The 14465-nt window shown below is 41.9% G+C and overlaps 1 protein-coding gene across 3 annotated transcripts in view; it reads right to left on the bottom strand.

Moving 5' to 3' along the window:
* virma (vir like m6A methyltransferase associated) overlaps positions 1-14465 on the bottom strand; it is a 141165-nt gene that overhangs the window by 86387 nt on the left and 40313 nt on the right. For all 3 annotated transcript variants that reach the window (XM_072251837.1, XM_072251846.1, XM_072251855.1), the window contains exons 5-7: positions 9073-9295; positions 8020-8139; positions 4676-4921 (exon numbers count right to left, since the gene is read on the bottom strand). In XM_072251837.1, coding sequence (XP_072107938.1) covers positions 4676-4921; positions 8020-8139; positions 9073-9295 — 589 coding nt within the window. The remainder of the gene's footprint in view (positions 1-4675; positions 4922-8019; positions 8140-9072; positions 9296-14465) is intronic.

The raw sequence follows: 14465 nt of genomic DNA, 5'->3' as shown, positions 1-14465 counted from the left end.
AAAAAAATAGGATAAAGAACACATTGAAAGGTATCCGTTAGTCTTCACTCTCCAGGGCGCAGGCCTGGGCAAGGTTGCATGGAAGACCAGCAGTTGCCCATGCTGCAAGTCTCCCCTCTCCACGACACCGATGTTGTCCAAGGGAAGGGTATTAGGACCCATACAGCTTGGCACCAGTGTTGTCGCAGAGCAATGTGTGGTTAAGTGCCTTGCGCAAGGACACAACACGTTCCCTTGGCTGGGGCTCGAACTCATGACCTTCAGGTCACTAGTCCAATGCCTTAACCACTTGGCCACGTGCCCACTAAAGAACACAGTAATAATAATAAAACCCATAAACACATAAGCTCATATACATAAGCAGATTGAATGCATGTCCATAAAGTGACGCTAGGCATATAAATGTCTGTACATAAGGTGACTCTGATAGGAAATGATAAAGTAGCAGTGGTTGGGGGTGTGGAGGGGTGAGTTAGTGGGTGGAGGTGTTGATCAGACTCACTGCTTAGGGAAAGTAACTGCTTTTGAGCGTTGAGGTCCCTGATGGGAGTGAAACAAACAGTCCATAAGCAGGATAGGTGGGATCCTTCATAATGTTATTGGCCCTTTTCCGGCACCTTTCTGTATATATAAGACCATAAGATATAGCAGCAGAATTAATCCATTTGGCCCATCGTGTTTGCTCCTCTATTTCATCATGGCTGATCCAAGTTTCCTCTCAGCTCCAATCCTTTCATGTGCTGACCAATCGAGAATCTGATAACCCCTGCCTTAAACATAGGTAAAGACTTGGCCTCCACAGCCTTCACCTCATCTCCATTCTAAAGTATGCCTCTCTGTTCTGAGACTGTGTCCTCTGATCTTAGACTCCCACCATTGGAAGCATCCTCTCCACATCCACTCTATTGAAGCCTTTCACCATTCAGTATGTCTTTGGTGGCGGGTAGGCCGGTGCTGGTGATGCAATAGGCAGTTTTCACTACCCATTGTACAGCCTTGAACCATAGAAAAACTACAGCACAGAAACAGGCCTTTTGGCCCTTCTTGGCTGTGCCAAACCATTTTCTGCCTAGTCCCACTGACCTGCACCTGGACCATATCCCTCCATACACCTCTCATCTATGTACCTGTCCAAGTTTTTCTTAAATGTTAAAAGTGAGCCCACATTTACCACTTCATCTGGCAGCTCATTCCACACTCCCACCACTCTCTGTGTGAAGAAGCACCCCCCCAGTGGTCCCTTTAAACTTTTCCACCTTCACCCTTAACCCATGTCCTCTGGTTTATTTCTCCCCTAGCCTCAGTGGAAAATGCCTGCTTGCATTCACTCTATCTATACCCATAATCATTTTATATACCCCTATCTATATCACTGTATCTATACCAGGAGGGAGGAGAAAATGGCGTCGCGACGCAGTGCGCACGACCATCCCAAATTGATATCGATATGCGTTAGCTAGGAGGCTGTGCACAATCCGGATTTGATGGAGACAGCCATGAGAAGCGCAGAGGAACATCTGGAGTAACTTCTGAAATGCCTGCTTCGCTGCCACAGCTACTGTGCGATCGAGAATCTCCGGAGACAAAGGCCCCAAATCTTCGGCTTTGCATATCCTCTGTTGCCAGGGCCGGGGCCGAAGCGCTCGGCAGAGATGGTGCTCGGTGTCGAAGAGGTGGGTCGGAGGCTCGGAGTTTTTTGAATGGACTCTGAGTCGGACTATGATCGGATGCTTCCAGGATGCTGCACCGACAAGTTGGCGGCACTGGAGGTTTACCGTCTGCGTGAGATGATGGGACTTTTCGAGAGACTTTGAGACTTTTACTGTGCTATGGTCTGTTCTTATCAAATTACGGTATTGTTTTGCACTGTTGTAACTATATGTTACAATTATGTGATTTTTGTTTGTTTTTAAGTCGGTTTGTCATGTGTTTTTGTGATATCATTCTGGAAAAACATTTTATCATTTCCTAGTGCATGCATTACTAAATGACAATAAAAGAGGACTGTGTGTCCTCATAATCATATCAAATCTTCCCTCATTCTTCTATGCTCCAGGGAATAAAGTCCTAACCTATCCAACCTTTCTCTGTAACTCACTTTCTCAAGTCCCAGCAACATCCTTGTAAACCTTCTCTGCACTCTTTCAATCTTATCAATATCCTTCCTGTAATTTGGTGACCAAAACTGTACACAATACTCCAATGCCTTATACAACCTCACCATAACATTCCAACTCTTACACTCAATACTTTGATTTATAAAGGCCAATGTACCAAAAGCTCTCTTTACGACCCTATCTACCTGTGACGCCACTTTTAGGGAACTTTGTATCTGTATTCCCAGATCCCTCTGTTCTACTGCACTCCTCAATGCCCTACCATTTACCTTGTATGTTCTACCTTGGTTTGTCCTTCCAAAGTGCAATACCTCACACTTGTCTGTATTAAACTCCATCCGCCATTTTTCAGCCTATTTTTCCAGCTGGTCCAAATCCCTCTGCAAGCTTTGAAAACCTTCCTCACTGTCCACTACACCTCCAATCTTTGTATCATCAGCAAATTTGCTGATCCAATTTACCACATTATCATCCAGATCATTGATATAGATGACAAATAACAATGGACCCAGCACAGATCCCTGTGGCACACCACTAGTCACAGGATAAACTGCAAAGATGAAATGGCACAAAGATGTTAGTTCAAAACAAGGTTAAATAAATAGGTTTTGAACTGGTGTTTAAAAGTGTCAACCAAATCTGCATCTCTCACAGTTTTAGGTGGTGAATTCCTGTCTAGGAGTGTACTTCAAAAAAAGCTGACCAAAATCTTTTTTTATCTTTCAAAAAAGATAAAAATTATCTTTTGAGGAAGATTGTTTAAATTTAACAGACTGGCAGTGGACACCACTTTGTAGGTACAGAGGGATATGTACTTGCAGATGTTCAGATGGGAGAACTGATAATGTTAGAACAATTGGGTAGTCCGATATGTAATGCAAAATGCAACATAAAATTTTCAGAATTAGATTTATTTATCAAAAGTATTGTGAAACATGTTGTATACGTTCACAACCAGCACTCCCAAGTTTGTGCTGGGGACAGCCTGCAAATGTCGCCACACATTCCAGTGCCAGACTCACAATGCTTGGCAGAACGACACAGAACACAAGCTTCTTTGAATTTTTTTTAAATTCCCAATATAGATTCCCATCCTATTTATTTAACCTTGCTTTTAACTAACATCTTTCTGTCTTTTAACATGCTCTCTAAACCAGGCAGCATCCTGGTAAGCCTCTTCTGCACCCTCTCCAAAGCCTCTATGTTCTTCTTATAATGCGGTGACCAGACCGTATGCAATACCCCTGATGCAGCCCAGTTATACAAAGCTGCAACTTAACTTCCTGACCTTTGAACTCAAGTTTGTTCAATAAAGAAATCTCTGGGCTGGGGAGAGCTAAGCAGCAACTTCCACAGTATCTCATGAGAGTGGACAAATGAAAACGGGGTGGAGGAAATAATGTCAGATTATAGTTTTCAAGTTATCCTTTAGAACAGGGGTTCCCATCCTGGGGTCCGTGGACACCTCAGTTAATGGTAGCGGTTCATGGCATAAAAATGTTTGGGAAACTCTGCTTTAGAACATAGAACATTATAGGACAATGCAGGTCTTTTGGCCCACAATGTTGTGCCGAACTATTATAAGATCAATCTAAGCACCTCTTCTACATAGCCCTCCATTTTTCTAGCATTCACGTGCCTATCCAAGAAACTCTTAGATATGATAGCATGATGCTATCACAGCTCAAGGCACTGGAGTTCAGAGTTGAATTCCATCGTCCTCTGTAAGCTAGTTTGTACGTTCCTTCCCGCGTGCACGTGGGTTTCCTCCCACAGTCCAAAGACATACCAGTTTTGTAAACTGTAAATTGTCCTGTGATTAGGCCAGGGTTTAATGGGGCAGGGGTCAGGTGGGGAGGAGGTGTTGCTGAGCAATGTGGCTCATTGGGCCGGAAGAGCCTATTCCACGCTATATTTCTAAATAAAATAAATGTCCCAAATGATTCTGCCTCTACCATCATCCCTGGCAGGGCCTTGGACTGGCCTTTTAATAATAAGTACAGCATATTCAAGGAACCATGTTTATAAAATTGTGATCTCTGCAGTTTAGTATGAACTGCAAAAGGTTTATGAATTTATTCACCGTAAAGCTGAGGTACAACTCTGTCATGGAGAGCTCGGCTGTGAAAGGAGGAGGGTTGGGCATGCGGCTAGCAACCCCATTCCGTAAAAACCCAGAGCTACAGAAATGCCAAGAGAAGCTCCAAAGACCTCATCCCTGGGAGAGGAAAGATGTTCACCCTGAAGACGTATGATGCTGTGCAGTGAAAGCGGAAGCCACAGGGCTGATTAACTTTCAGCCCAGGACAGAGGACTCGCTGAGCTGCTGTCAACGACCTATGCCCCAGTACGGGTGATGGGCTTAAGCTGAGATACAAATCAGACTGTTATTTTTGCAGTTCCAATGCTTTCATAGCTAGCTGATAAATCAGGTACCGCACCTCAGTTTCCCTCATTTTCTTCAATTTACTCAGATGCTGACTTTAATTCTCGATAACATAGCCAGGTTTTCCTTTTGAATGTGGAACTTGTTATTTTAAAATGAAGAATTCACGTACCATCAACTTCTGCTTCTTCCTCTACATCCTCTTCTTCTTCAGCACTCTCCACAGTACGCTCATCTTCTTCCTCTCCCTCTGCTGCTGCATCTTCCTCCTCCTCCTCTTCATCTTCCTCCTCTGGCGGTTCTACCTCTTCCTCACCATCAGAAAACTGCGCCTCTTGCTGATTGGATGAACGATCCGGAGAAATGGGTTCAAAGTAATCCTCTCTGGGCTCACTTTCATCCACTTTATCCGCACTTTCTGAAACAATAAATTAGATCGATTATCTTAAACTTTGATCTTACTTTCAATAGTGCATATAACATCAACAACAACATTATTATAGTCATATAACACTACAGCACAGAAACGCCCTCCGGCCCAAATAGTCTGTACCACACTGTTATTTTGCCTAGACGCACTGACCCACACCTGGACCAGAGCTCTCAACACCCCTCCTGTCTATGTACCAATCTAAATGTTGAAATCAAACCCACATCCGCCACTTCCACTGGCAGCTCGCTCCACCCTCTGAGTGAAGTTTCCCCTTAAGTTCCTCTTAAATATTTGATCTTTCACCCTTAGCCCACAACCTCTAGTTGGGTCTCAATGATTTCGAGTGAATAAGCTTTCTCTAAGAATAGTTATTGAACAATGAAAACCCTGGATATTATTCATCGTTTTGTGCTCTCTGAGAATAAAACAAATTACTTTCTGTTCACAAACCATTCCCTTTAAGTATGTCTACAGGTGACAACATAAGAAACAGAAATGGGAGATGGAGTTTTGGACCCCTTCAAACTCTGTTCCACTGATCATAGGATTATGACTGATTTTTTGCCTCTAGCCCATTTTCCTCCACTAGTCAGGTGTCAGGTCTCTCAGTGGGAGAGCATTTTGGAGATAGTAATAGGACCAATCAAGTGTGACAGTGGAAAAGTGTGAATGGAACCAGAGGAGATGGCAGAGGTACTTAATGAGTACTTTGCTTCAGTATTCACTACAGAAAAGGATCTTGGCGATTGTAGGGATGACTTGCAGCAGACTGAAAAACTTCAACATGTAGATATTAAGGATGTGCTGGAGCTTTTGGAAAGCATCAAGTTGGACAAATCACCGGGACTGTTCGGGATGTACCCCAGGCTACTGTGGGAATCAAGGGAGGAGATTGCTGACCCTCTGGCAATGATCTTTGCATCACCAATGGGGACGGGAGAGGTTCCAGAGGATTGGAGGGTTGCGGATGTTGTTCCCTTATTCAAGGGAGGGAGTAGAGATAGCCCAGGAAATTAAAGACTAGTGAGTCTTACTTCAGTGGTTAGTAAGTTGATGGCGAAGATCCTGAGAGGCAGGATTTCTTAACATTTGGAGACACATAATATGATTAGGAATAGTCAGCATGGCTTTGTCAAAGGCAGCTTGTGCCTTACGAGCCTGATTGAATTTTTTGAGGATGTGACTAAACACATTTGTGACGGGGTCCTGAATTACCCCTATGAACTATGCTCGATTACCCCTATGAACTGTGCTTTTGAAAATAGAGACAGAGAGTTATTTAACATCGATATCTTGTTTTGAAGAGAGAAAGAGACGAAGACTAACTGTTGGACTGTCACTTTAAGGCACTGGAAGAAACTTCTGGATTTCTGCTGAGTTGGGGAGAGAGATGGCACCGAGCAGCTCGTAAGTTGCTATGGTAACCGAGGGCGGTTATTTGATGGACAACCAATGTTATGATTTTTTCGGCAGCGTGTTGATACTTCGCCTGCTTGTGCATTTCTTACACAGAGAGAGGAAGGAGGAGTTATTTGAATGAGTGACAGTTGATGCTCAGCACAGGAAGATAAAATAGAATGTCAAATGATAGACCTCAGACACATGTTTTGGACACTGAATGAGCTTTGTTGTGCCCGCAGAAAAAGTGGGTTTTTGGATCCATCAGTGGCTCCTGCAGTGACCGGTGGGGAGTTGTCCATGTGTCCACCCTTGCCTGGGTGTTAGCTTCACCACAGAAAACTGGTCCCCTTTGTTGTGGTCACAGTTGGTGACTTTTAAAGGATATCGGAGGACAACGGGAAGACTGACAGTGTCAGCTCACCTGAAGACTCAAATCTCTCCCTCTCTCCATCACTACTCAGCTTGATACCGCGAACTGAACTGAACTGAACTTTGCTCATCATCGTAAGACTGTATCTTTTTACCCCTAGACTTGGAGAGGCTTGGTTTTTCATACATATATTTCCACACTTACTGATATACTTACTTATATATATAATCATTGCTAACCTGTTTGACTTATCTACATTTATATTACTGTATTGCATAGTTACTAATAAATATTATTAGTTAATAGCAATACTGGACTCCAAAGTGTTTTCTATTTCTTCTGGTTCTTTATTCCCGTCACGGGGTACTTGCCACATTGATGAAGATAGAGCAGTGGATGTAGTGTATATGGCTTTTAGTAAGGTATTTGATAAGGTACCCCATGCAAGGCTTATTGAGAAAGTAAGGAGGCAAGGGATCCAAGGGGACATTGCTTTGTGGATGTTGTCTGGACTGGGGAGCATGCCTTATGAGAATAGGTTGAGTGAATTCGGCCTTTCCTCCTTGGAGTAACAGAGAATGAGAGGTGACCTGATAGAGGTGTACAAGATGATGAGAGGCATTGATCGTGTGGATAGTCAGAGGCTTTTTCCCAGGGCTGACATGGCTAGCATGAGAGGGTATAGTTTTAAGGTGCTTGGAAGCAGGTACAAGGAGATGTCAGGGGTTAAGTTTTTTTTTTTACACAGAGAGTGGTGAGTGTGTGCAATCGGCTGCCAGCGGCAGCGGTGGTAGAAGCGGAAACAATAGGGTCTTTTAAGAGACTCCTGGATGGATACATGGAGCTTAGAAAAATAGAGGACTATGGGTAAGCCTAGGTAGTTTTAAGGTAAGGGCAAGTTCGGCACAGCTTTGTGGGCCGAAGGGCCAGTATTGTACTGTATGTTTTTTATGTTTCTATGTAAATGGACGTCCCTCTTTTCTGAGGCTGTGCCTTCTGGTCCTAGACTCTCCCACTCTTGGAAATATCACCTCTACATCCACCCTATCAAGGCCTTTTAATATTCAATGAGATCTCCCCTTATTCTTCTAAACTCCAGCAAGTACAGGCCCAGACCCATCGTACACTCCTCGTAAGTTAACCCTTTCATTCCTGGAATCATTCTCATGAACCTCATCTGGGTTCTCACCAATGTCAGCACATCTTTTCTTAGATAATATATTTTCTCAAAGGAAATTAGCAACGCTTTATGGCAGCACATCTTGGATTGGGACTTGAATTTTAGTACCAGTACGGAATTATTTTGCTTTACCAGTCTGAGGTAATGCTTCTTCTTCATCATCATCGGGTGGAGGGGGACCTGGAGGTGTTCGTGGTCCCCTTGGCTGTGGTCTTGGGGGATTTTCATTGTATTGATCCTCCTTATCCCAATCTAAAAGAAAATAGAAAAGAAAAAAGAAAAAAATAATCAATGCATATTAAATATTATACATTGTTCAAGCTTTTATTTTTGAAATATAGCCCTGATGACTTTTAAGTGAATGAGGTGTATAAGGTGATGAGAGACATTGATCGTGTGGATAGTCAGAGGCTTTTTCCCCCAAGGCTGAAATGACTAACACGAGAGGACACAATTTTAAGATGCTTGGAAGTAGGTACAGAGGAGATGTCAGGGGTAAGTTTTTTTTACACAGAGCGTGGTGAGTGTGTGGAAAGGGCTGCTGGCGACGGTGGTAGAGGCAGATACAATAGGGTCTTTTTAGAGACTCCTGGATAGGTACATGGAGCTTAGAAAATAGAGGGCTATGGATAACCCTAGGTAATTTCTAAATTAAGCACATGTTCGGCACAGCATTGTGGGCCAAAGGGCCTGTATTGTGTTGTAGGTTTTTCTATGTTTCCATGTTTCTGATGACATGAAACCTGTGTGGAAGAATTTTTAAAGTGGAAAAGCTATTGCATGGTGCAGTTCCATAATCTTGACTTCGGAAGTCCAGGTCCAGTGGTATGAGTTGACTCACAAACGGGGATCTTCCTTGGTTGCAGTGGATAACCATGATGCCTTCAGTGCCTTAACAAGCCCTTCACTCTCCTTGGTGCGTTGCAGAACCGCTTTCCTGGCTGTTGGATCTTACATTTGATCTCATCCACTTAGTCCATTGGAGCTGACTTCACGTGCGGGGACAATCCGCGGGCCACCCTCACTTAGTTTAGCCCACCCATTGAAGCAGTGTATCAGGGAGCAACTTCTGTCACATGCAAACATCTACTTGGAGCCACAGGTGAGAGCCGAGTGTCCGGTGGGAACCAGAGGTTTTAAATAACACAAAAAAACACCCTGACAAATTTTCAAAGCATGTCTTACCATGTTTTACGCTCCTTTTAGGAGCTGGTTGCTGTTGCGGTGGTTGCTGCTGCTGAGCCTGTGGTGGCTGTTGTTGTGGCTGCGGTTGCTGTGATGGAGGAGGAGGAGGTGGAGGTGGAGGAGGAGAGTCTCGGTCATGACTTATCACACGGTCTACAGTCCCATAAATCGCCAAGGTCAGACAGTTGTACCAACCTCTCAGAACAATTCCATCTGTATTGACCTGTGCAAATTAAGAAAGTAATGTTGAAAACAAACTCAAATGAGTAATGACCAAGCAAAATTGCACCACACCTCTGATCTAAACTTAATAAAATGACTCAATAAAATGACTTGAGTTGTAGAGAAATTTGGAAAACTATTCTGAAGCTGAACGTTATCATAAAATCATTTACAGCATTTTTTTCCCTATAGAAAATTACAAAACATTGTCTAGAAAGTGTGGGTATTTTCTTTTATTTAGAGACACAGCATGGAATAGTTCCTTCTGACCCAACAAGCCACACCACCCAGCAACCCACCTATTTAACCTTAACCTAAGCACAGGACAATTTACAGTGATCAATTAACCTACTAACCAATACGTCTTTGGACTGTGGGAGGAAACCAGAGCATCAAGAGAAAACACATGCTCACAGGGAGCATGTACAAACCCTTTACAGATGGCGCCAGGGTGGACTCCAAACTCCAGAAGGCCGCAATGGTCCAAGCTGCAGTATCGTCACGCTAACCACGACGTTAGCATGCACGTAAAGCTGTTCTGTGCAAATATATTTATGCAGCTTTTGATACAGATCTCTAATCTTCATTAATAAGTCATAAGATCTCGGAGCAGATTAGGCCATTCGGTCCATCGAGTCTGCTCCGTATTTGATAATGGTTGATTTATTATTCCTCTTAACATCATTCTCCTATCTTCTCCAGGTAACCTTTGATGCCAATACGAATCAAGTACCTACCAACCGCCGCTTTAAATGACCTGACCACCCTCTGGCTAAAGAAATTCTTCCTCATCTCTGTTCCAAGGGGGCATTCCTGTATTCTGAGGCTGTGCCCTCTGGTCCTAGATTCTCCCACTACAGGAAACAACCTCTCCATGTCTACTCTATCTAGGCCTTTCAATATGTTTCAATGAGATCACCCTCCACCCCCCATTCTTCTAAACTGCAGCAAGTACGGGTCCAGAACCATCCAACACACCTCACACATTATCCCTTTCATTCACAATCATAAGTACTAGTGACACATCACATAGGGTTAACAAGTATGAAATTGATTTAAGTGATCTGTATCGCAGCAAAATGTTATGTAATTCACAGAACTTCTTTCACCAATCACAGCGTGTTTTTTCAAACACCACTTGTGATCTTTATCCAGAGGTCACTAGCCCATTGATCTGCCTACAGCTTACCGCAACCTCCTGCCACTCACATTCAGATTATTTATCACAAGTACATCGAAACAAGGTGAAATGCATCATTTGCATTAACAACCAACGTCCTCAAGGATGTGCAGGGGTCTGACCGTGTCGCCACATATTGTGGCGCAAACACAGCATGCCCACAAGGCATGGAAGAACAATACAAGCAGCAATAAAAAGAAACAAGCCCCTTAACCACCCTCCCACCCACCAATTCCCCCCAAACGTGCACACACAAAGATGTAAAAATTGTTGTATGAGCGCTGTTTTTCTTTCTTCTTTAAAGTCCAATATATTGTCATTCAATCATACACGTGTACCACCAAACACAACGTTTCTCCGGACCAAGAGGCACAACACAGTTCCTATAACTCACACATACAACACATAAAACAATATTACCACTAGAAAACTAATAGCTCTGGGTCTGTACTCACTGGAATTTAGAAGAATGAGGGGGAATCTCATTGAAACCTTCTGAATATTGAAAGGCCTACACAGTAGATGTGGAAAGGATGTTTCCCATGGTAGGGAAGTCTAGGAGAAGAGGACACAGCCTCGTCTAGGAGAAGAGAACACAGCCTCGTCTAGGAGAAGAGGACACAGCCTCAGGATAGAAGGACGTCTATTTAAAACAGAGATGTAGGGAATTTATTACCACAGGCAGCTGTAGAGGCCAAGTCATTGGGTGTATTTAAGGCACAGCTTGATAGGTTCTTGATTGGATGGTATCAAAGGTTACAGGGAAAAGGCCGGGGAGTGGGGCAGTGAAGGGAAGAAAAAAGGGATCAGTCATGATTAAATGGTGGAGCAGACTCAGAATCAGATTTATTATCACCGGCATGTGTCATGAAATATGTTAACTTAGCAGCAGCAGTTCAATGCAATACATAATATAGAAGAAAAAAAAGTAAAAATGGAGACTTCCGGTAGAGCTCATGGAGTGAAGTCGTGTTCTTGACTCGCTCCATTACCTCTGAGTTTTTCTTCTTATGATCAGCTATATTTTAATTAACCATTAAGGTATCGACTTTTACAATATTTTGAAATAAATTGGGCTCTTTGATAATCGGATGCGTTTAAGGTCTGCTATGTCTAAGAATGGAAAAAACGGGAAGGACGGCAAACCTCCGGTTAGACCGGAAGGTACCGATTTTCCTCCGACTGAACCACCGTTGACTTTGAAAGCTATATCGGAGCTAATTCAAAGGGAAATTTCAACCTCTGTTACGGAGCTGATTCGTGCGGAAATTTCAATTAATATCCAGAAAATTGCCGATTCAATCGATAAGATACAAACATCTATTACGGAACATCAGTCGGCTATATCTGATCTTCAAAAATCCACGCAACAAAATGAACTTAAGATGGAGAAAATCGAAGAAACAATTAATGTAATGAAGAAGAAACTTGACTTTCTGACCTTTAAAAACTCAGACTTAGAATCCAGAATGCGACGGCAGAATCTTCGAATGATTGGGGTGCATGAAGCTGTTGAATCTGATAACCCTATGAAGTATTTTTCTCAACTTTTAAGAGATGCATTTCCTACTGTATTTCCTGACCAACCACCGTTATTGGATCGCGTTCACAGAGTTCCATCATACTCGTCTAAGTTAGATAAACCTCGACATGTCATCTTACGCTTTCATTACTTTCAAGACAAGGAGAAACTGTTTCATTTCGTTCGATCTAAAGGTTACATTGATTTTTTGGATCTTAAGTTCCGATTCGTGGAGGATTTCAGTAAACCAATTCGGGATCAACGGGTTCGTTATAGATCTGTGATGTCAGAACTCTACAAGATGGATTTAAAACCAGCGCTGCTTTACCCTGCACGTCTAAGGATTCGTACGTTGGATGGAGCCCTCCGTTTTTTTTGAATCTCCATCGGATGCCCAGAGTTATCTGGATCAATTTTCACCTTCAACATCTTAATCGTAATTTTTTAACTATCTCCGTTTGATCGGAGGTTGTGAATTTGTCAGTCTTAATTTTTTTTTTGCCTTATATGGGCAGAAAAGTTTATTTTTGGATTAATTAATATGGTTGCTAAACTTTCTTTCTATCTGCGTCATTCCTTTCTTTTTCCCAGGGGATTCTGGGTGGTTATTCCCTCACCGTCATTCTACGTATTTCCTTTGAGGCCTTAAATTTTGTAGTTTTTAAATCTACTTCTTTTTGTAGGTTTTCATAACTAGTTTATGTTAATAATTTCACTTCCTTTTTTTGTTTACTCATAGGGTCTGGGGTTTGTTGCGGTTTTTTTTATATTTTCTGGCTTTTTCCTCTGTTATATTAAGTGTTTGTTTTAATTGATTTACCTTTTTTTTATTCTTTTACTGTTTTATAACTAGCTGATCTTTTTTATATTTACACTTTTTTTAGGGAGCGTATACCGGAAGTCATGGGGGTAGTTTTAGTGCTTGCTTCTTTCTGGCTGGTCTGTGTTAGATTTAGCCTTGGGGTCATGGGGTGGGGGGTGGTGGGAGGGGCTTCACGTCTTAGTTTCTTTCTTCTTGGGCTATGTACACTATTGAAGTATTGGTTGCGTTCTCCTTCCCAGTATCTCTTATTTGTTCTGTTCCCTTTCCGGGTTCATGGGTCGAGCCTATCGTCAATCCTCCTTGTTGCGGGTTGACTTTAGGGTTTATGGAGTCTATTATTAATTTTGTCTCCTGGAATACTAATGGTCTTAATCATCCTATTAAAAGGAAAAAAGTTTTTAAAGTGTTCCGGAGACTTAAAGCACAAATCTTATTTTTACAAGAGACCCATGTGCGGAGGGGGGACAGACTACGTTTTTTTAAATTCTGGAAGGAACAACAGTTTCATTCGAATTCCAACGCTAAGATTCGAGGCGTCTCTATTTTTATAGACTCCTCAGTTACTTCTATACAACATGATATTATTTCTGATCTGAATGGTAGATTTCTACTGGTTAGTGGTCTACTATTTAATAAAAAGGTAGTTTTGGTTAATGTTTATGTTCCTAATATGGACTGTCCGGAATTTTATAAATCATTATTCAATCAGTTCCCGAATTTGAATGAGTTTTCATTGATCTGGGGCGGAGATCTTAATACCTGTTTATCTCCAGCTTTGGACCATTCGGCTCCTCTACGGACCTTACCAAATAAATCTGCAACTTTGATTAATTCATTCCTCTCTGATTCTGGGTCGACGGACATTTGGCATTTTTTGCATCCTCAGGAAAAAGATTTTTCTTTTTTTTCACATGTTCACCATTCCTATTCAAGAATTGATTATTTCTTTATTGACTCTCGTCTTATTTCTTCAGTGATTAAATGTGATTATGACTCTATAACCATTTCGGATCATGCTCCACTTAAGCTTTCTATTAAAATTCAGGCCAATACACAAAATAATAGACAATGGTGTTTTAATTCGCTGTTGCTTCAGGACTCGGACTTTGTTAACTTTATGAATGAACAGATTGATCTTTTTTTTACAATCAACTATACAGAGGATATTTCTGTGAACATTCTTTGGGATACTTTTAAAGCTTATATTCGTGGTCAGATTATCTTGTATTCTACTGCTTTGAGGAAGAAGCTGAAGCAGGAGGAGTTGGTAATTGTGGACAAGATTAAGGAAATTGATAAGAAATATGTTACAGCTCCCTCTGAGGAGTTATATAAACAAAGAACTGAACTTCAAATGGAACACAGTTTATTACTTTCGTCCTCGATTGTAAACCAATTAAAGAAAACAAGAAGTGAATTTTATGTACACAGTGACAAAATTGGCAAACTGCTGGCAAACCAATTGAAGTCTAATTATGCTAAATCTCAAATTAATCAGATTTATAATCAAAATGACCGACTGATACTTGATCATGCGGAGATTAATCAAACCTTCTGTGATTTTTATTCTTCCTTATATCAATCAGAGTCTCCTCGAGACTCTAAATATATGAATGATTTTTTTAGATAACCTAGACTTCCCTGAG

The sequence above is a fragment of the Mobula birostris genome, chromosome 1 (genome assembly GCF_030028105.1).
Source record: "Mobula birostris isolate sMobBir1 chromosome 1, sMobBir1.hap1, whole genome shotgun sequence".
Lineage (NCBI taxonomy): Eukaryota > Metazoa > Chordata > Chondrichthyes > Myliobatiformes > Myliobatidae > Mobula > Mobula birostris.
This window is presented reverse-complemented; position numbering and strand designations above follow the sequence as displayed.